Raw genomic sequence first — 24,414 nt, 5'->3', positions numbered from 1 at the left:
CCCCCCAGAGCAAGCACACTTGAGCCAAACTCAAGCCTCAACAATCAAAACCAGGTAGGGCTGAGCCCCCATGCCATGCCCACAGGGCCATGCTTTACTCACCTGCCAGGGGTGGAAGAAGAATCTGTTTCTCTCCCGAATCAAGTACTGCACAAGGAGATGATGCACATAAGCATGCCTGCACTGCAGATGAGGACTGGGGAGGCTTGTACGAGTGCACATACCTCCACTGTCTTTACAAGACAAGGGGAATGCACCAGCTGAAGGCAGGGATGCTACAAGAGCACACACTAACAAGTCTGACTAACCTGGATGTCTGTGTATCCCTTTAGAACGTGTGGTTCTTCCCCTGGAAAGTAACTCCCCATGAGCCCTATCTTCTCATCGGCCCACATGTCCAAATCCCACTTTGGTCCAGCCTTCCCAAGTGCTTTGTAAAGCTGTGTCATGCCTGACATTGGACTTGGGCAAACGAGCAAGCAGTATCAGACAAATAACAGAGACAGGAAAACATGACCAAGCACCGCAGGAAGTGAGGTATGATAAAGGCAGGCCACCTCTGCTTTTCCCCTCTGCCTATCAAGTCAGGCCTCCAAGGGTAAGCCTTCCTTTTCTGCAAGTCTCCAAAATGCTTTTAGTTTCTTGTAAGATCCTACAGACCTAGTTATACCAAATTCCACCAAAGCTCAAATGATTGTTGCACGCTTCTTTTGTCCACTTTCTGCAATTCTGCACTAAATGACAGAGACTGCTTTCCAGATTTGCAAACCTGCCAGTTAGGACATCAAGACAGTCTTTTTTGAGAGTAAATTTCCATGCATATTTATTTTTAATTAACATATACATATTAACTACTACATTAGTCCTCTACAACATCTCCTGTACTGTAAGTGCCACAGAAGGGCACAGAAAATACAAAGCATTTCCAATGAAAAATTGAAGACTAAATCAGATTAACAAAATAGGGAGCAATTTGATTGCAAGCTACTCTTCTGGGAGGCAAGAGTGCCTTCAAATACTTTGAAACCCTGATGATGAACCTAGTGGTTATAAGGCTACGCAGCAGCTCAGGCAATTGCAGAACCAGTGGGAAGAAAAGCAGCTGTAGGACAGGATGTCAAGTGGCTGCATTAGAAGAGTTCCCATTTTGCAAAATACTACTGGAGAACATTTCTGGAATGCTTTGACATTAATTCATTTGGAGAATGCAACTGTCAGCTCCCTGTGCTCAGGGGACAGATTCATGATGTAAATCCAGGGCAAATTGTTTGAAGATCACAGAGTACTGCCAGTTTATTGCCAGCTAGAACCTCATACTTCTTATTTGTGGATTTTAGAGCCCAATATGGTGGGGATCTCATGTTCCCTTCAGCCACTGCAAGAACCCTGACACTTTACATGTCATGTGAAAGCTGTAGATCAGGTATATTTGCACTGGAAAGCAGAGAGATGAACAGAGTACAGACTGTAGGACTTTTAGACAGATAATGTCAAACTTCATCTGTATGGAAGACCTGAGAGCAAGCAGTGATTACCTCAACATTTCTGTTCAGCCCTATAAGCCCTGACAAAATTTACACAATTTATACCAAATTGGGTGCATCATCTCAGGGACCAAGCAAAAGATTTCAAAAGAAGACATATAGCCTCCCTCCTTGCCTTTGCTGAAAGTTCTCTGAGCCTCTCAGGTTAACCCCTGGTTTTCCTGCCAAAACCTCAAGTACAGTCTTTTCACGTGAGACAGTCAAGACTGCAATGAGACAGCGCTCTACGTAACTATTCCCAATGCTCTGATGCTACGGGCGTGTAAGGTGTTATTAACAGATTAATTAAAGAGGCTTCTAGAGTTTGTTTCGGTAACTCCACGTGATACCCGACTTAAGGCATCACTGGCTCTGCTGACAGCTACTGCCCATATGCGTAAGGGACCTTAAATGCTGTTCTTCACAGTTCCCAAGCACAGGATGCACTTTGTGATGTTCCATCACAGATTTAACACGGAGGCAAGGAAGCTCTTCTTTGCTCAGCACGGACCTGAAGCACAGCATTCAGCATCTCATCATGTTACAGAGATCAGGAGCACAAACAAACTGAACAAAGCACTCGATAGACCCTATGTCTGTGAGTGGCTATTAAAACTACTCAAGAGACTCCCTACAGACCACAGAAGGCGGCTAAGAGGGAAAGGGGTCTTCTACTCCTGCCCTTTTCCTGTGTTTTTCCCTGGCCAGGTCAAAGACTCTGGGCTTCAGAGACTAGTTGCCTCCTTGACAAAACTGGAGGGGAAAAAAGAAATCCCTGCTGAGATTCCTGGATGCAAGGCTTGCCTACCACAAAGGATACCTCAGCACTGGAGTGGAGCTGCTGCCAAGGCAGGATGGCTGTCCATCAGAACAGCACTCTGCTGCAGCCCCAGCAGGTCATGCTCACGTGTGTTCACTGGCGAGGGAACTCCCACACAACTACAGCTCGCAGGCGCCGAGACAAAGGAGTCACGTTCATAATGTGCTCTAATGAGCACAGCCACAACAGCTATGCTGCTCTGAAACCCATCCCCAGGGAGGGAAGTCAGGCACTGCAGGCTCGGCATTGCAGAGCTCACGGCTCCGGCACACACAGCACATCCCTCTTCCTCAGGACGCAGCTCTGTGGATGCACACAGCCGTTTGAACCTCACCAGCCTGCAGCAGCCAGGAGGTAGAGGCCTCACGTTGGAGAAGCTCACGTCCATCTGCTCCAAGCAGCTCTTCTCCCAACACCAGCTGCACCAGTGCAGACACTGGCTGCTGCCCATGTAGCTCAGAGAGCCTGTTCTGTAGCAGGGCTTTGCCTTGCTCTGGAAAAGTGGAGATTGCCTGTTTCTTTTATTAAAGAGAAAAACCCCAACATGGTCCTTTGGCAATCCAGAAAAAGGCAGGTAAATAACACCACTGCTCACAGATCTGCTTCTCCCCGCTGCTGGAGAGTGCGGACACTGTACCCAGAGTAGCTGCGGAAACTGAAGTTCAGATGTATTAATGTAAGAGAAGCTGGGTCCTTCTCACAACCCAGGAGATGAGACCCCCATCAGAGAGACAAGATAGTGTGAACACCCCTGTGTGAATACAGATAATGCCTGGGTTATCAGACAGCAGTTCAGGTTTCAGTTACTGTCAGGATGAGGAACAGAAAAGTTTGGCCAATTTGGAGATGCTGATGGGTCTGCCAGAAGGATGAAAATGAGGAGGTGGGGGAAATCCCTCTGCAGAGGATTGTTAGAGACAGCAAAAATGAGTATGTGGGAGAAGCAGCCTGGAGAAGTCGTTTAACAGAAAACAGCAGCAACCTCCCGCAGAGCCTTAAAGGCATCAAATCCCTCAATCTCAACATGGAAAGCACGAATGATTTGCCAAAGGCCCTAAAACTGGTCTGGCTATTACAAAGAGCACTTCCCTGGCAGCACTGAAGCACAACAAGTCCTGGCTGAAAATCAAGCATCTCGTTTTGCAGGGAGCGACGGTGCTCGGCCAGGGCCGGGGATGTTGCTGTGCCATTGCCACACGAAGCAGCAGGCACAGTGCTGAGCAGCTCTGTGCTGTTGCCAAGACACTCCGTAATCTCACCCTGCTTTTTCCTGGCACTACCACGAAGAAAAGCCATTTAAATTAGGCAGCTCAGTCGCCCACTAAACTTACAGAGCTGCAGCAGCGTGCAAGTGGTAATTCCCCCGGTAATTCCATTCTCCAGGCTAAACCAGGAAAGACTTTAGCTCTGCAGTAGCTCTGATGTTAGCAAAACACGTAACCTTGTTCAAAATAGCCCAGGAGGTATCAAATGTTTTATCTAATTCTGTTGTTGTGGTTAATAGAGCTAGAGGCAGTTTTCTGCTCAGACAACAGCTGTAGTCAAAAAAAGCCCCAGATGTGTTGGGTGTAACACATGGAGCAAAGGGTGAGGTGATTAATCAAGGGGAAGAAATTAAAGTTCTGGAAGAACTGGAGAGATTGGACTGAAGAGGAACCATCATGGGGCAAGACAGACAAAGTGTGTCCATGCCCAAGAGCTGTCAGAACAGGAAACACAGATCCAAAACTTGGCTTCTCCCTGCCACGAACAGCAAAGCCAAGGGACACATCCTCCTGGCAAGAGTGATGGGCCAGAGTAGATAAATCTTAGACCTGTGCAAGTCACACCGCTTTCTGATTTAAAATGCCGATGAGCAACACTTCACTTGTGTGAGTACTGAAGACATCCAACTGGAGGCCAGATTATCTCAGATCATTCTAGGTTGATATAAGGACCGCTCCATCTCACACTGATCTTTGTGGACCATGCATCCAGCCCGGCACGACAACTCACAGCTGTCAAATGGGCAGTGAGTTAAGAACCATCTACATAATCAATGAGGCAACATTACCATATCTGCAGGTCCAGGATAACTTGTCTTCTATCAATTTCCTTGGTGTAGGCTTTTATTCCATTGATTCTAGGGCACTGGAACAAAGACAAACAAGATACCACAGAGTTAGTATCTTTCCAGTTAAGCCTAAGTGAAAAGTCCTACTCTCTTCAATGTGAACACAGAGCACCCATTAACAACTTTGCACAACCGCATGTAAACTATGAGTAAACCACACCATTTTTTCCCTTAGGGAGGTAGTGTGAATAGCCTTGGCAGCCCTCAAACACAGGGCTGGTTGCAAGCAGCCTGTGCTGCAAGCCCTAGGAAGCACAGGAAACTCCTCTCACATGGGTATCATAGAATCGTAGGGGTTGGAAGGGATCTCGAGAGATCATCGGCTCCAACCCTCCTGCCAAAGCAGCTCCCCAGCTCATATTGCACAGGGAGGCGTCCAGACGAGTCTTGAATATCTCCAGAGAAGGAGACTTCACCACCTCCCTGGGCAGCCTGTCCCAGGGCTCTGTCACCCTCACCATGAAGAAGTTCTTCCACATCTTGGTGCAGAACTTCCTGTTCTCCAACTTGCAGCCATTGCCCCTTGTCCTGTCTCCACAGACCACTGAAAAGGGGCTGGCCATTTCCCCCTGCATCCCATATTTAAGATATTTGTAAGCATTAATTAGGATCCCCCTTAGTCTTCTTTTCTCTAGGCTGAACAGTCCCAGCTCACTCAGCCTTTCCTCATAGGGGAGATGCTCCAGACCCTTAATCATCTTTGTAGCCCTCCTCTGGACTCTCTCCAGGAGATCCCTGTCTTTTTTATACCAGAAAGAAACAAGGATCCACGTTCCTTTTCCTCTCTCCAGCCCCACAATACTGACAGACAGCAGGAAGTGTGTGTGGGGGGTGTGTCTCCTGTATGATCTTTCCTTCACGGTGAGGACACCAAGGTAACAGGAGGAGGGAACAAAGGAGGCAGCAGTGTTGCACCAGGACTGTTTTGCTAAATACTCAGAGCTATTAAAGAGCTGAACCTCAGACTCCCCTTGCATCTAAGCTCTTCGGAAGAGACCGAACCACAAGTGTTGCAAAGGATCCACACTACCTTCTCGCCAAAGTGGATCTTGGTAAAGGTGCATGTCTTCAGGTGTACGTTCTTTGCTCTGATTTTTGGTTCAAGAACTTCTTTAAATGCTTTTTCCATGATTGTCCCAAAGTATGGCCAAGCCTGTACAAGGACCTAAAGAACAGCAAAAACAGAAACACACTGAAGATTCCTTGTATAAGACACCTTTTGCTGAGAAACAGGCACGTACATTACAGACCACCTGGCTAATTAGCGTGCAAAATACCAAGTCACATTTGTGCTCTCAAGTCATCCTTATGGAAGGATCCATCTCCCCTCCTCAGGAAAGGAATTTGGTTTGGGAACTTAAGGGTGACTTTGCAGGACCATGGTCTATTGACTGCTTCTAACCACAGTGTATACACACACACACACATACATACACACACACACACACACACACGTACACACACACACATACACACACTCACTTTCTAGTTTTTAATCTCAGAATGAAGTGTTGAGGGCACATTTATCAAATTCATCAGCCAGACACACATTTGACTCTCTCAAAAACTCAGTGGCAACTCTATACTTAGATGGCTTGAAGACATTAAGTACAGACACAGAGCTGTGTTGCAGTGACTTGGTAACTTCCTCAGAGTTTGTGCCAGGACGCAGCTCAGAGCAGATGGCCTTCTGAACGGGAGTTCAGAGCTCCTCACCTTGTTCAGCCACTCCACTCGTTCAACGTCAGGGAAGTGAACCTGAATGCAAAGAAAAGCAAAGTGAGTGCCACATGCCAGCTGTTTCAGCATGCTGCAGCACATGCAAAAGACACCACGGAGTGTAGAACAAGTTTTGGAGGAAGATGAGATCCCTCTGCCCTCGTATGTACATCCTTTATCATTTATTTCCTCCTTGAAAAATTGTAAAAGTCAAATAAAATAGTAAAAAATAGCAAAAGGCAAAAGAACACACGTGCACTGACGAACCAGTATGCCTCTGGGCTCATTTATGTGATTAAAGCAAGTGTCATATCCTGTTCATGATGCAAAGTGCCATTAGATTCCTCATCCTTCTCGGTCATGCCCGGGGAAGCCACGAGAACCTGCTTCCCTTCCAGATCATGAGCGGTGCAGGTCCTGCCTTCTGCACTGCCTCACCTCAGCAGGGACACTGCACTCGGGAAAAGAACCTGCTTGGGAAACTCACTTCATTGGTTGCAGCAGCCTTTCTCCACACCAATGACTTCAGGGAAACCAGCACTGTAGGAGCTGAAGCCTATTAGGACAGGCTGATGTGTGTAACAGTCCAGTGTTTTCACCTCTCCGAGCTTTTTAAGACCTAAAGCCAAATTAAAATGAAGTAGCTGCTCACACACCATGTCTTCAAGCTGGATGTATCAAAGGTGAACAAGAATAGAATGTCTATTCCTGAATCCCTCCAGTTCCCTGAAGTGTCAGCTTGTTCAATCCCCATCGGGACAGACAGATATGACACTGCTCTCAAGTAACTAACCCACCTGTCAGACCTCACCAAGAAGCTGCTGAGTCAAGAGCCACAATCACTTTACTACTATCACACATTAAAGTCTTTGGATGTGGTATTTTTCCACCCATGCTACAAGCTGGTAGAGGGTACTGGCGAAGGGAGGACGGTGCAGCTCTGTAAGAGCACCCAAATACAAAGGGCCTCCTTCCACCATCATCCAGCCTGACAATAGTCACTGTGTAGGACAACACATTACCCCTCAATACAGGAGCTGTGAATTACACTCTTCAGTCAAAGCCTTGCTGTGTAATTCAGCTTTTAGAGAGGCGCTCGGGGACGTCAGGATGGAACCGACAGCAGCTTGTCCTTTATTCCAGCTTGACGTATGTTTTCAGAGCCCATTTCCCTTGCTCAAATAATGCCTCAAAATACCTCCAATTATAACATTAAAATAATAATAATAAAAAAAAAGCAAAGTGATATTACCATATTCTTTATAAGCCATTTCTTTTGGTGCTCTGAAGAGCAGCTTTTCCATTACACAAGCCCACTCCATCTCACTGAAATGTCAGCCTCCCCGGCGCTGTTTGTGTGATAAGGTGAGAATACAGCACCAGAAGGGACAATCAATACTGACAGAATGCGACTGGCATTTTACAGTAAGGCTGATTATGTGAGTCAAGGGACCTCCAGTTCACCTGCCAGCCTTTGGTCTTTCACGAGAAGGGACACATAAATCCTGGGCATCCTGAAATCGGCTGCTCCCCAGCTCCAATGCAACTGCCAAGCACCAGTGTCCCACAGCATTTGCTCCACAGATCAGTCACAAGCAGGGTACAGCAGGGATTGAAGTAGCGTGGCAAGCTGTCCTCAAAAGATCTTACAGCCAGGAGAGGGATGTGTCCCAAAAGGAAGGACAGAGCAGGACTCAGGGCTACAGTTAGGCCACCACACTCCATTGAGAAAGCCACAGCCCTTGTGTAAGACTCACCAATGTTGAAAGTAGAAACATAGCACAATATAAATCACTAAAATTGGCTGGGATTATTCCAGAGCTGCTAGAGATGCAACTACATGAGACATCCAAGAAAAAAGCTGGTGGCCGAGAACAGTTGGAACAGCACACAGGAGCACATGGAAACAGGTAGAAACCATGAGGAGGGGGCAGCAGCCAGACCCACCTCAAAAAAAGCGAAACTGAATTCACTATTTGAGCCAGACACCCAAACCAGAGAGCCCAGACTCCAAAAGCCACTGCAATGAATCATGGATCACCATGTCACACTTCAGATCACTCCAGTAGGATTAGCAGCAGTGTGTGGTACGTTTCCATCCCACCTGACACCCCTTCATTCACATGTCTGCAACACAAATCCTACCCAGGCACTCCGTGCCTCAGTCTCCTTTTTCAGACAGAAGGAAGAGCACTGGTGTAGCTCAAAGGTACCATAGACCAGCAGGAGCTCCCTGGCTAAACACAGTAGGACTACATGTGTCTGGTGAAAAAGAGCTTTCTGCCAATTATGAGAGACCACCACACTTCCCAATACCAATGTCAGCTGCATTCAGTGGTACGAATTCAACAAGCAGTTCTGCAGAAGAAGCAGAAGAGTTTGGTATCCAAATGTCTCATCCTGATTACCTACTGTCTAGTAAAACACACACTCTGAGCAAAGCCTCTCCTACTCACAAGGTACTCCACAGCGCACACATCCCGCTATGAGAAGATGAGTTCTGCTCTAGTTGAGCCCACTGACACCACCATGTCACATTCTTGGAGTCAGCTGTTGGGTCAGATCCTTGACCCAACAGCTGACTCCAAGAATGTGACATGTCCAAATACTTTCAGAAGATCCCACATCTGCAGTTCCATACTTTCTAGACACGTACTCCAGACCTGAGACTCACTTCCAACCCTTGTTACTGGTGAGAGCTCTGTCAGTAGGGTCTTGTCCTCGAGTTTGTCATCACTCCAGAACAGGTAAGAGAAGAGCAAAACACTCCTTACTATGCCTGGAACCAGCCACCAAGAGCTGCCAAAGTTAACACTGTCTCAGGGCCAGACTTATCCTTGTAGCCTTGGGAAAGTGACACCATCAAAATTGCTTTTCTCCATCTACAAAAGCAGGCCCACTTTTGCCAATATTTTAGGAATGCTGCAAGAATTACTCCACGTTTGAGAAGAGCTTTGAAGATCAAGAACACTAGGTATGGGCCAATTACCAGCAAGTAAAGGAAATGGGTAAGTTTCTGCCACGGCTCCACCTCAGCCTGGAGCAAGCCACGCTGGGATCATGGCAATAGCACACCCCATGTCTGACACAACAGTGCCATTCTGTTCAAATACATCTGACTCTACCCATCCATCAGGGTTGAGTGTTTGCTGGGGGGTTTTGATATTTTGGGGTGTGTTAAGGAAGAGTTTTTTTGGGCCAAAAAAAAAAATGTCTAACCAAGGCTTTTGCACGAACAAGGAATTAATGGGGAAAGTTTTAGAAGGACTGTTCTGTTCCCAGTCATAGAATCATAGAATAGTCTGGGTTGGCAGGGACCCCAAGGATCATAGGAGCTTCTCCTGGTATGAGGAATCTTTCATCAGGGAGAAACCCAGCATATCCAGGTGTTCCTGCTTGCAACCTGCTCACAGCTGCAAAAGCAACGTGGAGAAGTCACCACAAGCCCCAGGAGCCAGAAGGAAGGTGGAAGCCCAGCTACCTCTGCTCCAGGCACCGAACAGTTCTACAGAGTCAAGCTAAAGGCTGCTCAGGCTGAAGTCAGAGTCTCACCTCTCCCAGACACAGCTCTGACTCGGCTCTACAGAGCAGATTTCCAGCCTGGATTCCTAAGGAAGCCCAGCCTGCCCACATAAGCTGTCTAGCACAGGAATGCCTCTATTCCAAATTCACTGGCTGATTTCAGCCAAGAAACTGGTGCTGCATAATAACCCTGCAAATTCCCTGAAACAGATGGTTGAGTAGATGAGGGAAACCCTCCCAGTGTTCCCCAGAGGAAAGGCTGCAGCACGAACACATCTCCTACCAACTGATACCAGGACTGAGTGGAACCTGAGTCACACTTGAAGGAGCCTCTGCTCTGTGGGGGAATGGGTTCTAACCAGCTAGCTCCATCACTGTCACTGGACAGATCCTCCTCATTTTACTTTAGGGCACACAAGAAGACAACAGTTCACCAGTCCCCCTGAGATACTGCAATTCCTTCACACCTCCAGAACCTTTCCTAGGATTGCACACTGCAAATCCAGCCCGTGCTCTCCTACTCCCACCTCTGCATATCAGGAGAGAGGAACACATGGGACATTTTTAGAGCTTCAGTTGAAGGCTCATGAACACTGAAATGCAAAAATAAAACATAAAACTAAAAAAAAAAGACAACACTGCAGAGAATAAATGGAATAGACAGCAAGTGAGAAGCTGCCTCCACAACTAGCACAGAGGAGAACAGGAGATCACATTGAGGAAGAGGAGTTAAAAAGGCATCCAGTGCAAACACTAAGTGATGAAGAGCAAAAGTTACCAACACAGAGAAGGCAAGGAGGACAAGTGGCAATATGGACAAAAGCCAAAATGAAAAGCACACAGTGCAGCCCCTTTATCCAAAGATCCTACACCCTATCCTGCCTTCCAGCAGCCAGGTCCAAGAATTCACAAGTCAGGATGAAGGCCTCTCAAGACCGTTTGACTCCATCTCCCCTGTGAGGACATGCTAGGCAGTGAGAGATGGTGGTGAGACCCACCCAAGGATCCCCTGAAGGAGACTGAACAGCCCCTGCTCCACTGTCCTCTCCCCACACACACACCACGCGCTCCAGCCGCTGACCACCCTGGTGGGCTCTGCTGGAGTCTCCCTGTTTGCCAAAACCTCCCCGGTGACTGGGGGACACAGCACGCTGGGTGCAGCCTGGGGAATGCCGAGCACAGGGCAACCAGCAATCCCTCCCATCCATCACCCACCCAAAGCCTGACACGTGCAACAACAAAAACCTAAGAACTTTTGAGATTGGGGGGTGGTTTAATTCTGATTTTTCAATGATGACTAAGAGATTAAATTTCTCATTACCAAGACTTAGGGCACTTGAGGACAAAACACAACACTATTCTCATAGCATCAGGGCAAGAGCTGACACCACCACGCTCGTTAATGCTCCGAGATGTTTTTAAACCCTCTGTCAATACAAACAAGCAGAAACCTCATTCAGAGACAGACTTCTGTGCCCTCCGGGAGGGGACATGTGTGGGGAGCTTCACCAGCTCTGCTAGGAGACCCTGGCCTCGCCCCTCAGAAGGCAGATTGCCTTCCTTTTGCACAGTATTAAGGAGAGCCAAGAGCTGTAGGCTACACAAAAGAGTTCGCCGACTATAAATGTCTCCGCGCAACATTCCTTACAAATAGACCTCTTTGATATTCTCTTTCTAACAAGAAAAGCATTTCCCTGCCAGCCCCTGACATGTTTTCAAATGTCAAGCAAACGATGCTGAAGCAGGAAACCCCTCATCATCCTTTCCCATCAGCCGACCGAGGCTGCCCAGCAAACAACCAAATGCATAGAACAAAACGTGCGGTTTCAAGTTTTTTTTCACTTCAAAACCTTCGAGTGGCTGGGAACACAGAGGGGCTGGCTTTCCACAGCATCAAGAGGCTGCTCTTAAAGTTATTAAGGTATTTGTGTTTCAGCAGGCAAAGCATATCATGTTTATAGATGATTTCCCCCCCCCAAGAGGCACTAAATTGAAAGAGATAAACCCTTCTGGATGAGAAGGTCTAAAATTAAGTACCCCCGACACCAAAACAGCTGCAGTGCAACAGCACGGAGACCCAACGAAGAGTTCTCCGGGGATACCGCAGCCTACAGCAACTTCCAGCCCAGGACTCGCTCTGCTGACAGAGACTTCAAACCCAGAGCCGTCCCCGCTCGGTCCGAGCCCTTCGGCCGCTCGCTCCCGCATATCCCGCTCCCCGTGCCGCTCCGCAGCCCGGAGCCGCCGCTGGGAGCCCGCAGCCTGCCCGCTCCCCAGGGGCTCCCGCCGCTACTGCGGAGGGACGCGCGGCGGGGGGCGGAAGCGCTCCAGCCCCCCGGTCCTCACTCACCCAAGCCGGCAGGTGCCGGGCGGCCAGGCCCTGGCACACCGCCTCCCGCTCATCCTCCAGCAGCGCGAAGGCGGCAGCCAGCCGGTCGCGCTTCCACCGCCGGTTGTGTCCCCAGCACAGCCACAGCGCCAGCCCCAGCAGCACCCAGCTGCCGCTCAGCCCCCAGTAACCCGCCAGGTAGACGGGACCGAGCCACAGCAGCGCCCGTGCCGCGGACGACAGCAGCAGCCGCGGCAGGACGCCCGGCCGCCGGCCGGCGGGGCGGCGGGCAGCCGCGGGATTCATGGTACGCTCAGGAGCTGCCGCCGCCCTCCCACCCCCTCCCTCCCGGCGACTGACGAGGGGTCGCCCCTGCCGAGTGCGCCGTCCCCGCACCGCTGCGCCAGCTGCCTCCGCCCGGCGGGGAGGCGCGCCCCGCGCCGCCGGGGCACCCGCCCGGCCCGGCCCCGCCGCGCTATGGCGCCCCCCAGCGAGCGCGCCGCGGAGCGCGGCCGGGGCAAGCGGCGCCGCAGAGCCCCCACGGCTGCCCGGGCGCCGGGAAGGGGCGGGCGGTGGTCCCGGGCAGCCTGGCTTCCCTCGGGGTTTACCCGGCCGGTGATGGGGCAGGCGCCGCATCCGAGAAACCAACGTGGGGTAACTCATCAGGCGCGCACCGGCAGGGACCGGCCGGCGGCCGGAGAGGGGCGACTGCCGCCTGCCCGAGGGGCAGGGGTGGTATCACCGAGCGGGTCGGGCCGGGCCGTCCCTGCCAGCGCCGGGCTCGCTATGGCCACTGCCGCGACCCCCTTGCCCTGCCTGCAGCCGCACCCCGCGGTGACGGCCGGCTTGCCCCTCGGTATGGGAGGTACGAGGCAGACAAACCCTGCTGCTCCCGGACACTCTCCACTTTCAAGAACAAGAGCACTTTTTCCCTCCTGCTCCTCTGCTGTTGATGGGTATGTTGTGGGGGTTCAGACTTTGAGGACTACGCTTTAGGGAACGCAGTGGTATTTGGGACCCGTGAGACGGGTTTTGAGATGCTGGGGGTAACCCAGCAATACCAGTTCCCTACCTTTCTGCATATGCTGTAAGAGGCAGGTCACAGCTGTGCAGTTCTACACTCTGTTTTCCACTGCAGTTTGACCTGGGCCAGGCAGGGAAATGCCGCTCTTTGTTCAGTGGATAAGCCTGGAACATCAGTGAATGACACCAGCTTTTGTTGTGGCCCCTTTTTGACATCGGCTGCACAAGATAACAAAAGGTGGGCCAGACACAACCCTCCAAGAAAAGGAAGTTGACCACGACTGAGGAGATCTAGGTTTGGTCTCTGCTTTGCCATGGAATCAGTATTTAATTATGGGTCAGTCAATAAATCAACCAATACACCAGTGATGCTCGTTTGTATGTCACTCCTTGCGCATGACTGAGCTGGGAGAGAAATCAGTTCAGGCATCTGCAAATATCAAGCTTCAAACACCTCACATTAGGCAAACTCATGCATGAGGCATCTACTATTAACAGGTACTTTGGGAAACAAACCCCCGTAATCCTTCCCTTCTGTCAACTGAGGATGAATATGCTGTTCTTCCTGGGGGTGTTGCAAAGATAAATCATTATAAAACACCCTTAAAGTTCTTCTTTACATAGCAGGCAGTGAACCTCTAGAACGCGGAGGAGGCTGCGAGTGAGGCAGACAGTCACAGTGGGTCCAAAAAGGAGATTAGATAAACTCTCCAACAACAAGGCCTGTTGTACTCCCTGACATCCTGGCTACAACAGTGTGGATTCTGGGGGAGGCTGAGAGCAAAGGACTGCAGAAAATGACTGAGCTCATGCTCTCTCCATGAACAGCAGCTCCTATCACCACAGAGAGCAAGTGTCCCAGTGGTCTGACCTCAGAGGGCATTTCTGTTTGTAAAGCTGGGAAAAACAGACCAGAAACTTGTGGATCTAACAGCTGAAGGAGCATCTGCCTTCTTGGTATCATACATTAAAATAAACTGCAATGGTTGCTTTGCACAGCTACACAGATCAGGAGGTGTGTTTACAAGCAAAAAGACACCTGGTTTTGTTCTAACTGGGACCAAGAACTGAGACTAATTTGTCATTTAACTTTTCCCATTGCCATTTAAAGCTTTGTAAAACATTTTCATTATGACATTTCAGCCATGGGGTGGAACTTCACACAGCTAATCTCAGTTCCAAAATCTGAACTTTCAGAAAAACCAGAAGTTTTGGGGAAAAAAAAGAAGGGGGGGGGGGGGAGCTCTGATTGTGCTTTTGAAGACTAAGAACATTGCTTTTGCTACCAGGAGATGCTATAATAAAAGGTGCATCTGGTGTTTTGCTCCTTCAGATTACTAGATGGGGATACTCAGCTTAAACATGGAGTGCTGAGCAGTTTAGAAGCACCATCAGGTGGCAACTTACTGAGTTGGAACAACGATGGGGCTTCATATGTAACCCACAGGTTGTTGTTTTTTTTTATTCTTCACTCTGCTGACCACAAAAACCTAGGTTCAGGTTAAAAGGTAAGAAGAGAGCTCCCTCTGTACCAACGAACAGAGTGCTTTCAGTCCTGCAACACAGCCCACAGCTGCTGATGAGCGCAGGAGCTGCTTCCATGAAAGCAGAACTCGGTCCCATCCTCTGCTCTCCTGGGCACTGCTTGTTCCTTTGCTGCCACCTCTGCTGAGGAGACAGTTTCTCCCTAGATCTGAAGAGGCTGTAGGAAATAACATAAAATGTCTTTAAACTTAAGCTCATGCCACTGAAAATTGGAAAAGTTGAACGGAAGAAAGAGAGTAGGGGTGGAAAATTGCTTCTGTCACAACAGGTTATGGGGAGAGCTGTTCTCAAAACACAAACCATGCTCCTGAGACCAAGATAAATGAATAAACAGCCTTTGAGACCTCTGATAACTCTGTTTGTGGTGGAGTCACCATTTAAAGAATAATCGTTTCCTGTGGTTTTCTCATCAGAAAATATTGAGTTGCCAATCGAGGGGAAAACTTAAGACCTACCAGTTTCCTACCAGGCAAAGAATGAGCTTCCCTACAGCAGGCTGCTTTCAGGAACCAGGTAGCTGAGCCACTTGATGCCAATCTTGTTTCTAATTACAGGGAAATTCCACAACCTGTTTCTCCCAATGTACACGGGACAGTCACTGAGGTAATGACCCAAGGCTATTATTGTTCTGGCTTGCGACAATCTGCACCTCTGATTTAACTTGGCTAGACATCACCACTGTAGCTTATTAACAGGATGATAAAAGCATATGTTGTAGCTGATTATGACACAGAGATTTTACAGAAACTGCAGAGCTTTGAAAATGTATTAGTACTAAATTTGCTGTCTCTCAAGCTGGCCACGGTAACTAAGGCAACACACTCTAAAGGTGGGGAGTTATGAAAAACCACTGCCAACGCTTTTTTCTTCTAACTATGGAGAATATGCAAAGGAATTAATCTGAAATATCCATTGAAGTGCATACCAATGAGATATCAAAGGGTTTCCTGAAGATGACTTTCTAACTTTCTCGTGGCCTCAGGGTTTGTGACCGGTGTGAAATTCCCACATTAATGCTACAAAATCTTAGGGCTGCACTGTGTCTCCTCTCTGTGCATCCACAGCAAGACAGAAAACACTTATATAATAACACCTCACTCCCTGTGTTTACAGAACGACTTCTGCATCAAGACCTGATCAAAGTAGTTGCCCCTTTTTGGCACTCCCTGTCACTTGGCAAGGAATCATCGCTTAGTTTCCTCTGGGTTTGTGCTCTCCATCCACACACTGTCCACCCAGTCAAGAAAAGCCATATCCAGACTCTGCCTGTCATAGCATAAACCCCTTGTATCTACTCCTACTGTCTGCCCAGAGTCTGGAGCACTTCCCCAGGGAAACCTGTGGCTCCTCTGTGCTGTCTGCTTCTGTCCAGAGATTAAATATGAGCTGGGCAGCTAAAACAAACCCGTGCTATGTTGTTCAGCTGGATATCTTATTCTGGCTGGAGATATATAATTTAGGCATGAAAATAATTATGAATGTATGTCCTGGTTTGGGAATCACTCCATTGGTATAAAACAATACTGACCTCAAGCCTAGCTGTGGGATACCGACCTGCCTAACAGTGCCTAATCTGGGACTAACTGGTATTCTTGATAAACTGGGTCTGTACTGGTAAAGCCAATGAGATTTCTCATGAGGAAAATGATGACATGTGGAATGCTGCAAGACCAGGGCTTTGTTTGGGAGTGTGCTCAGAGCCAGGCTGGCAGCACCTGCCCCTTGCTTGTAAAGGCTCTGCTTCACTGTGCCCACTGCCCTGTGCCATGCCTTGTGCCTGCCTCGTGCATGGCTTCTCAATGCTTTTGTACAATGGGCAGGAGAATCATAGAACCAGAGAGTGGTTTGGGTTGGAAGGGACCTCAAAGATCATCTAACTACAACCCCTGCTATGGGCAAAGACACCCTGACTAGCCCAGGGTACCCAAAGCCCAACCTGGCCTCAAACACCTCCAGTGATGGGGCTCCCACAATGGAGCTGGTACCTTTAGCAGTGTAACAGAACCAGTCCCAGCAATTTATTTCAGATTTGATCTTTCTACAGAGGGGCCATTCACCTGAGGGCTGTGCAGTAGGATGCAGCGTCCACCACAGCAGGCGAAAGGGTGCTGTGGGGCAGTGCCCCTTGCCCAGCCCTGCCAGCGAATCCCACACTGCTCTGCCCATGAGTCCTGGGGACAGCCTGGGTCAGCAGAGCACTGAGGAAAGCTCTGCCTTGGATACACAAATTAAACAATGGCACAGGTGAGGCACAGGCAAGCGAATGAATTCAAAGCACAATCCATGATGGTAGCAGAGGGCAGGAAAAATAAACTTCCCTTACAGTGAGGACAGCGTTTTCCAGTGCTTCCAGTGATGGGCTGTGGGTTGGACTGTCACTTTCCTGGCTCCTGGCACAACTCATTGTCACAGGACACATCAGTGCTCGTCTGTGTCATCTCAGAGCCTGTGCTGCCCCATGAGCAGCTGGTGCCACCTGCTGAACACAACAGCTTTGACGCCAGGAAGGCAGGCTACAGAGAGCAGAACTGAAGCAGGGTACTGAGAGTAGTTATGACCTGTCTGCCTAGGCCAGATTCCTGTTTGCTGTCACACAGCAGATTCACATCCCATCACTGGTGTCAGAATACACACTAGGTTTGGTAGGTTTCCCTCTGGACTGAGGGAAAATTCTCGCTCACCTGAAAAGTCACATCTTTGGATGCTGGAGACCTGGGTGGGGAGAAGGTTAATGGGATTTAACAAGGGCAAGTGTAGGGTCTTGCATCTGGGAAAGAACAACCCCAGGTACAAAGTATAGGCTGGGTACTGGCCTGTTGGAGAGCAATGTGGGTAAGAAGAACCTGGGGGTCCTGGGGAACAGCAGGATGACCGTGAGCCAGTAATGTGCCCTCTGGGCTAGGAGGGCCAGTGGCATCCTGGGGAGTATTAGAAGGGGGGTGATTAGTAGGTCAAGAGAGGTCCTTCTCCCTCTCTGCTCTGCACTGGTGAGACCACACCTGGAATTCTGTGTCAAGTTCTGGGTCCCTTGGTCCAAGAAGGACATAGAATTCTTGAAAGAGCCCAGCACAGGTCCACCAAGATGAAGAGAGTGGAACACCTTCCTTGTGAGGAAAGGCTGAAGGAGTTGGGCCTCTTCAGCTTGGAGGAGACTGAGGGGTGGCCTTATTAGTATTTATAAACGTCAAGGGTGAGAGTCAGGAGGATGGAGCCAGGCTCTTCTCAGTGATGGAACAAAGGGCAATGGGTGCAAGCTGGAGCATAGGAAGTTCCATGTGAATGTAAGGAGGAACTTTTTCACTGTGAGGGTGATGGAGCACTCCCAGACATTCAACCCCCACCTGGATGCATTCCTATGTGATTTAGTCTGGGTGATCCTGCTCTGGCAGGGGAGTTGGACTAGATGATCTTCTGAAGTCCCTTCTAACTCCTGATGTTCTGTGATCTTGCTGAAATTAGATCACGTAACAGAATCAGCAGAGAGCAGAAATGAGCCAGTGGAACTTCAGTTTATTTTGAAAAGTCTTTGCCAAGTACAACTTCTCTTATTGTAGCATACATTTGAGCCTCAGGAGCACAGCCTGGTAAAGCTGTTTAAATTTGCCACTGTTATAACATGAATTTATTCCATTTTTCAGTTTGAATAACTTTATCTGCAACAGGATCTGAGAGCATAAGATACAATGTCCTCAGTCTAAAAGCAGCACCACAAATTTCTAGGAGGCCAAAATATTTTATAAATTGTTGTGTGAGTTAGTGAAAGGCAAGTGAGAAAATCCTATGGAAAGAAAATATCTCCACATCCTTTTAAATCCCTTTCTACTTTGCTGAGTGAATGAGCATGCTGGTACAGGCTACTGACACGCATTAGGCTGTAAAATTGCCTTTCAAGTGCATGATGAAGTTCCAGAACAAGCTTATTAATAATTTATAGCTTAGCCTGTAATCTGTACAACTTACATCTGGCTGTATTTTAAGTGCTTAAAGGACTTGACATGAGCTCACATAAACCTCTTTAAGGAATTTGAGTGCTCAGCCTTCATCAAACACATTGAAATTGTCAAGCAGTGGAGAAGAAAATCCCTGAGCTGCAGAACTGCTGTCCCAGCTGGTACCTCCCCATCAATGGTCAAACCAGGAAGGAGGAATTTTCTTGGCCAAGTTTCTTGGAGGGCTCTTGTTTACCTGACACTACCACTTGGACTGCCACAAAACAAAGTTTTCTTGGTGAACCAGACCTGCTTTACCTAATAACACCATCCCTACCGAGCTGCTTTCTTTACACTCAGGCTTTGAAGTAGTAACGGATGCAACTTCTGCTACACTTTCTCTCCCCAGAAGGAAAGGAAGGAGGTAACACCTGATACTTTCTGCTCCTTTCTTTCTGCTGCAGGACTGAGTCATAAACATACCTTTAATAAAGTCCATTGAAAGCGCAGATTTGCCTGAGCTCACTTCACATCTCTGGTCTGTATTTGATGCAGCATGGGGGACAGACCAGATTCAGACCTTCTGGGTAACAACAGGAGCACCACACATGAAACTGTGCTTTTGCCTGCTCAGACATCCCATCACTGTAATGGATCCTGACACAGGAACACCTGCATGCCATCTCCCACACAGAGCGTGGGCTGCCAAGGATGGCACAGCCAGGCTGGCACCAGGCTGGGAGTTCAGTCAGAAGCCACTTGCCTTGAGCCAAGTCATTGCCATGGAGCAATGGCAGCATCTTGCCTCTCTGCAAGGCTGTGCCTCCCAGCTCCTGCTGCGTCTCTGCTTAGTGTGCTCAGCCTTTACTGTGAGAAGGGGAAATATATACAGCCTGACTGAAGAGCTCCCACCACCTGTTTTAGGGGTGTGCTTTCAGCAAAGAGACAATGCTCTAAAATGAAGAGCTGAATTTGGGCAAGTGCTGCTTTCAAAGCTCTGGGAGGGTCAGTGAAAAGCCTGTTCATGGCACAATCAGTGCTGAACCCAAAGTCACCCTGAAATCTCCCTGAGCAGGCAGAACTACTCGTGCCCAAGTTTCACACTTGAAGACATGCACTGGGTGAGATTTCAACTGACTTTTCATAGCTTGTCATGAGCAACTGCAGCACACAAACAAGCTCAAGACTTAAAGGAATCTGCACAGCACAGTAAGAGTAAGTTACTAAGCCAAAACTGGCTTCCTTTACCCAATGCTTCCCCCTTCGCAGCACTGAGTACCCTAGAACTAGAGGATGGATTGCTTGGACTGGGGGAAGACACTATGGTATCAGGTGTGATTTATCAAACAAAGAGACTGAGAAAAACTTCAGGAAAGAAGACAACTTTGGAGTAAGCTAGTACTGCAAAACCCACAAAATAAAGAGGAACACAAGACTGCAGTAAAGGCAGCAGATTCAAAGTTCATCTCAGCCCCTTTGCCATGTCCCTGACACAGACAGCCGGGCCCCACAGGCTGCACCTGAGCCCTTACTACTGTCCATTCACAAAGGATGACAGGCAACATCTCAGCTTGGCCATTAAACCCTGACACAAGCATGCTGATGATCTACCTTTGGCTAAAGGTACCAAACACCACAATGTAGTTACAAAGTGTGCACAAGTGGAAGAGCATCCTGGATTTCTTTCTCTAAAGAGTTTTCCCTCTGCACCTACTCCAGCAACTACCAGAGTGCAGACCAGCAGCAAAAGCAATATTCATCCCAAGATTATTTTAAACTTGGTGAAGAGTTTGAAAACCCTCGGAAGATTCCTTCTTTTCAGTAGAAGTCCAGCTCCCTGGCCATGATGCTCTCTGGCAGTGAGCATGCTGAACAGCAATGCCACTGGTGCCTCGTACATCAGCTCTTCCTATAATCTCTTAGTGGCCTCTGCTGGCCAGGGCTGAGATCCCGGCATCTGTTTAAGTGAGGACTTACATAGGTATTTTAATGCTGACAACAGCCATAATAATATTAATAGAATTATTAACAATGCATTAATAATTCACATTGTTCAGGTCAGTCACTGGCAGCAATACAACAGCAAGAGCCTTGCCAGATACCCCAGATTTTCCATGTGTTTTCTACTTCCCTTTTATGTGCAGGTATCCTTGCTGGTCTGGGAGGCTCTCTAAGCTCTCCATGCTAGCAAAAACTCTTTGAAAAGAGATCTTCTGTCATCCCAAATCTTTGGTAAGTGATAAAAGCACATAAGTGGTATGTAAGGGTGCAAATGATATGTTAAGATCAACTGCTGCATATTAAATACTTGCAAATGGGTGTTTAGGAAGTAGCATTTCAGTGTCACCACATGGAGCTCTGGACATCACTTATGTTTTCACTGTGTGTTTGCACTAAAAAAACAACAAAAAAAACCCAAACCTGGAAAAGTAGCTAGCTGCTGCCACTCAGTTTTTAAAGCTTCAGGCTCATACCTTCATTTATAAACCATCCTTTACCAGGTCAAATTTAATATGTAGGAAATTGAAGGGACAGTATTTTTTTTCTGGGGAAGTATCTGTCAATGAGAAGAAATTTTTCTCCTGCTGAGAGAAGGCACAAGTGTCTGCAGTTTCCCACAAGCAGAAAAGGAAGGAGGGCAGTGTCACAGGCCAAGAGAGTCCCCTTGACCCACACTGGGAAGGTTATTAGTAGAAAGGCTATACTACCTTTTGCACTCTTTTTGTATAATGCTATCCTATTGCATCTTTTAGTAGTGTCTGAAAACGGAGGAAAAAGATTGGGGGGGGGGGTAGCTCAGAGAATACAAATTTGTATCTTGGCATCATAGTACACTGTGTTACAGAGGAACTGTGGTTGAAAGGACTTGTGTCCCCTTACCTTCCAATCAGCTTCCAATCTTGATTCCAGTAGTCACCTATAGAAAAGCCTGTTGATACAGAAAAAAGAAAGGTTTGATTATTGTATCTATTAAAAAAAGTCAAGTATCTTCTTTTCCTCTCAGGAGAGCTCCTACAAACTTGAAATTTTGTATATTATACAGAATACCAAATGAAAACCTTCCCCCTCCCTCTTTATCTGTCTGCTGGGGTTCTAATTAAATTTAAGGGAGTTTTAGCCTTTTCCTTGTTGAGACCAAGTACTTCTTTCACTGAAAGAAAACCAATCATGAGCATATAAGCTTAAGATTGCCATTAGTATTGAACTGATGTGTAAACAACCAAGATCCATGCTGCCTCACAGCCCATCGGTAGTCAAAACTGTGTCTGCTGGGAGATGTAAGCAGAGACTAGGAGCAAAAGCATCAGGTTTTAAAATAAAATTAAAAAATAAGAGAGTCAAACTCCAAAGCAGGAATGTTCTGATCATTCTCACCCACATGAAAGAAAAATTGTGACTCTTTGGGGGAAATATGAGAGAGGATTCTCCATGCCATGGGTAACAGAACTCTAGAGGCCCTCGCCAAAGGACACTGACATGGACAAAACCCCGTGGGGATTCTGGAGGAGACAACACTGGACATGTGCTGAGAGAAGAGCTTGGTTGAGATTTAGCACATTGCACTCTGGAAACCCCAGAGACAAGAACAGTTGGAGACTGGGAGAGCTTTGGGGGAACATTGTACATTACTCTTCCCTAAGTAGTTGCCTACAGATACCAGGATAACTCTGGTTATGTTCCCATGGTGCAAAGCAGATGGGTCCCCTTGCCCCCCCACAGGGGATGGTCACAGCTTGGTGCTTTCCATGATTGCTGAGGGACTGGAAGGCAGGGGCCAAGTCCCAGCCCCAGAACCACTCAGCACAGTGCAGTGGCTGCACTGAGAGGGCAGCTATCTCCTCCCTCTGTACACCCCACTCCCCCACACTCCCCTTTACAGTGCCTGGGGGGACAGATGCAAACTTTCTGTGTATCTCCACCAGCAGAACCACTCCACTGTTGTTTTTTCATGACATCAATTGAAAAAGAGAAAGGAGATTTCCAAGAGAAATCACAGAGACAAACTGAGTCAGGTATAGTTCCTTTTTAGGTGAGTTCTGTTGCAAAAGGCTAAAGTGTTCCTTCTTTTCAAACAAAGTGCTGAGGATGCTGCTTCAACAACAGCAGGGGCAGAGAGTCCCAGTGTGGCCTGCAGGCTGATAGCAACCAGCAAAGCCTGCTGAAGTGGGATATGGCATTCCCAGAGTGAGTGTGAGAGCCACTGCTTCCTCAGCCACCACAGTCATGATTGGTTTCCATCTGGAAACACAACAGCAGCGCTGTCATTTCTTTCTGTCCAAGCTCTTTTCAATCTGTTCTCTTCTCTCTGGAAATCAGCTGACAGAGCTCTTTTCTTTCTGGTTCCTGCATTGGTTCTAATGTGTTTTGCTACCACAAAGTCTTTTGTTCAGAGGAGCAAAGCAAAGGCCCCCTAGACTTCATCTCCCTGAAAGCCACTCATGCAGCTTTTCCAGCAGCACCCTGTGATGCTGGTTGGTAGTTTTCAGTGCAGCTTTTTCTTACAGAGAATTTAAGTCAAACAGAAGCACAGAAAACACATCCACAGGAGGGCAGGCCTGAATTTGGCAGAATGAGCTGTAAAAGCCTTAGAAGGAAAGAAGAGTTGTGTGTTCTGCTGCATGGAAACTGTCATGAGCCAATCAGGACTTGACATCAAGAGCAGAATGGTTTTGTGACTTGAGATGTCTAGTCTATAAGACAAAGGTCCCTGTGTAATAACAAGGTTCCTAGATGAAGCCCCTGACCTTGACTCTAATTAAAATAAATATTTAATGACAATCATTAGTTGAAGTCAGCAAATCCCAACAGGACTGATCCCAACAGTGCTGATCAGACAACTGCCAAATGAATTCTGTGGAGATAAACCCCAGGGCAGAGCTCAGCCCGTGGGTTTCATGTGTCCTCAGAGCAGCACAACCTTCCAGCACGGGCATGCAGGACTCATCTGAACACACTGGGGCAAAAAGTGCCTCACAGGAGGTCCCTTCTGTGCCTGTGCACGCAGTCCAGGGGCACACATGATGCACAGAAGTGGTGCCTGACTCCACCTCAGACTCCCACATGCACAGGGAAGAACTGTTCTGGGTGGGCACCTGATGTCCCACTCCCTGGACTTGCAATCTGTGCACTCTCTGCTGCCAGGTCCCCTACCACCACGGAGATGTCTTCGACTCAGAGTTAATTACATGTGACTGGATCAAACACTTCATACTGTAGTTGTTTCTAGCAAGGACTGAGCTTGGCTCAGCTGTTTGAGATGCTAAACCTTTGACAACCCAGGTTCCTTTGCTTTGAGTGCCACCAAAAGAAAAGGAAAGCATTTGTTTCATGTGGCAGCTGAAGATGCTGTATTTAAACCTGCCTGACTTTCTCAGCCCTCAGTTTTCTTTCAGACAAACTGAAAATTCAGTTTTTTCTTTGCAGTTTTCATGGTAGCACATTAAATGAACTTCCTCCTTTCATCAGTGACTCAGTCCTAGAAAGGCTCTTTCACAAATAGTGTCTCCATTCCAAAGGAAACAAGCTGTTCCCTCTTATATTACTCAAGTAGCTGAGGACCAACTAAAATACATTAAGTCAAAAGATTTCAAAATGCATTAGATAGATAGCTCAGAGACAATAAGCTTTTTGCCAAATAGCTTTCTGATATGAATTAGTATATCTAAATGAAATCACTCAAACCAAACTCTAAAATTGACTAGAGATTCTGGGTGCCTTGCTGGAGACACCTTACAGTCACATAGAGCCCACAGTATGTCATACCCATCCCGTGGTGTTTCATGGTGGTCACCCAAACTATCTACAACCTTTTCTGGAAGTCTCACCCATACAAACTGCAGCTGAGAGGGTTCAATAGGAGCCAATATGGTTCTACAGAAATTGTTTCAGCA

General features: G+C 47.9%; 1 protein-coding gene across 1 annotated transcript in view; it reads right to left on the bottom strand.

The window, feature by feature from the left end:
* The window catches only part of ESYT3 (extended synaptotagmin 3), a gene marked incomplete at its 3' end in the record, with an annotated part of 33,365 nt that extends 21,024 nt beyond the window's left edge, over positions 1-12,341 (bottom strand). The window contains exons 1-4 of the mRNA XM_084265597.1: positions 12,048-12,341; positions 6,173-6,214; positions 5,487-5,621; positions 4,397-4,473 (exon numbers count right to left, since the gene is read on the bottom strand). Of these exons, the coding sequence (XP_084121723.1) occupies positions 4,397-4,473; positions 5,487-5,621; positions 6,173-6,214; positions 12,048-12,332 (539 nt within the window). The 5' untranslated portion in view covers positions 12,333-12,341. The remainder of the gene's footprint in view (positions 1-4,396; positions 4,474-5,486; positions 5,622-6,172; positions 6,215-12,047) is intronic.
* Between the last annotated feature and the right edge of the window lie 12,073 nt (positions 12,342-24,414).

This window comes from Gallinula chloropus (genome assembly GCF_964237585.1).
Source record: "Gallinula chloropus genome assembly, chromosome: 5".
In the NCBI taxonomy this organism is placed as follows: Eukaryota; Metazoa; Chordata; class Aves; order Gruiformes; family Rallidae; genus Gallinula; species Gallinula chloropus.
Note: the sequence above shows the minus strand (reverse complement) of the source record. Positions and strands in the feature narration are given on the sequence as shown.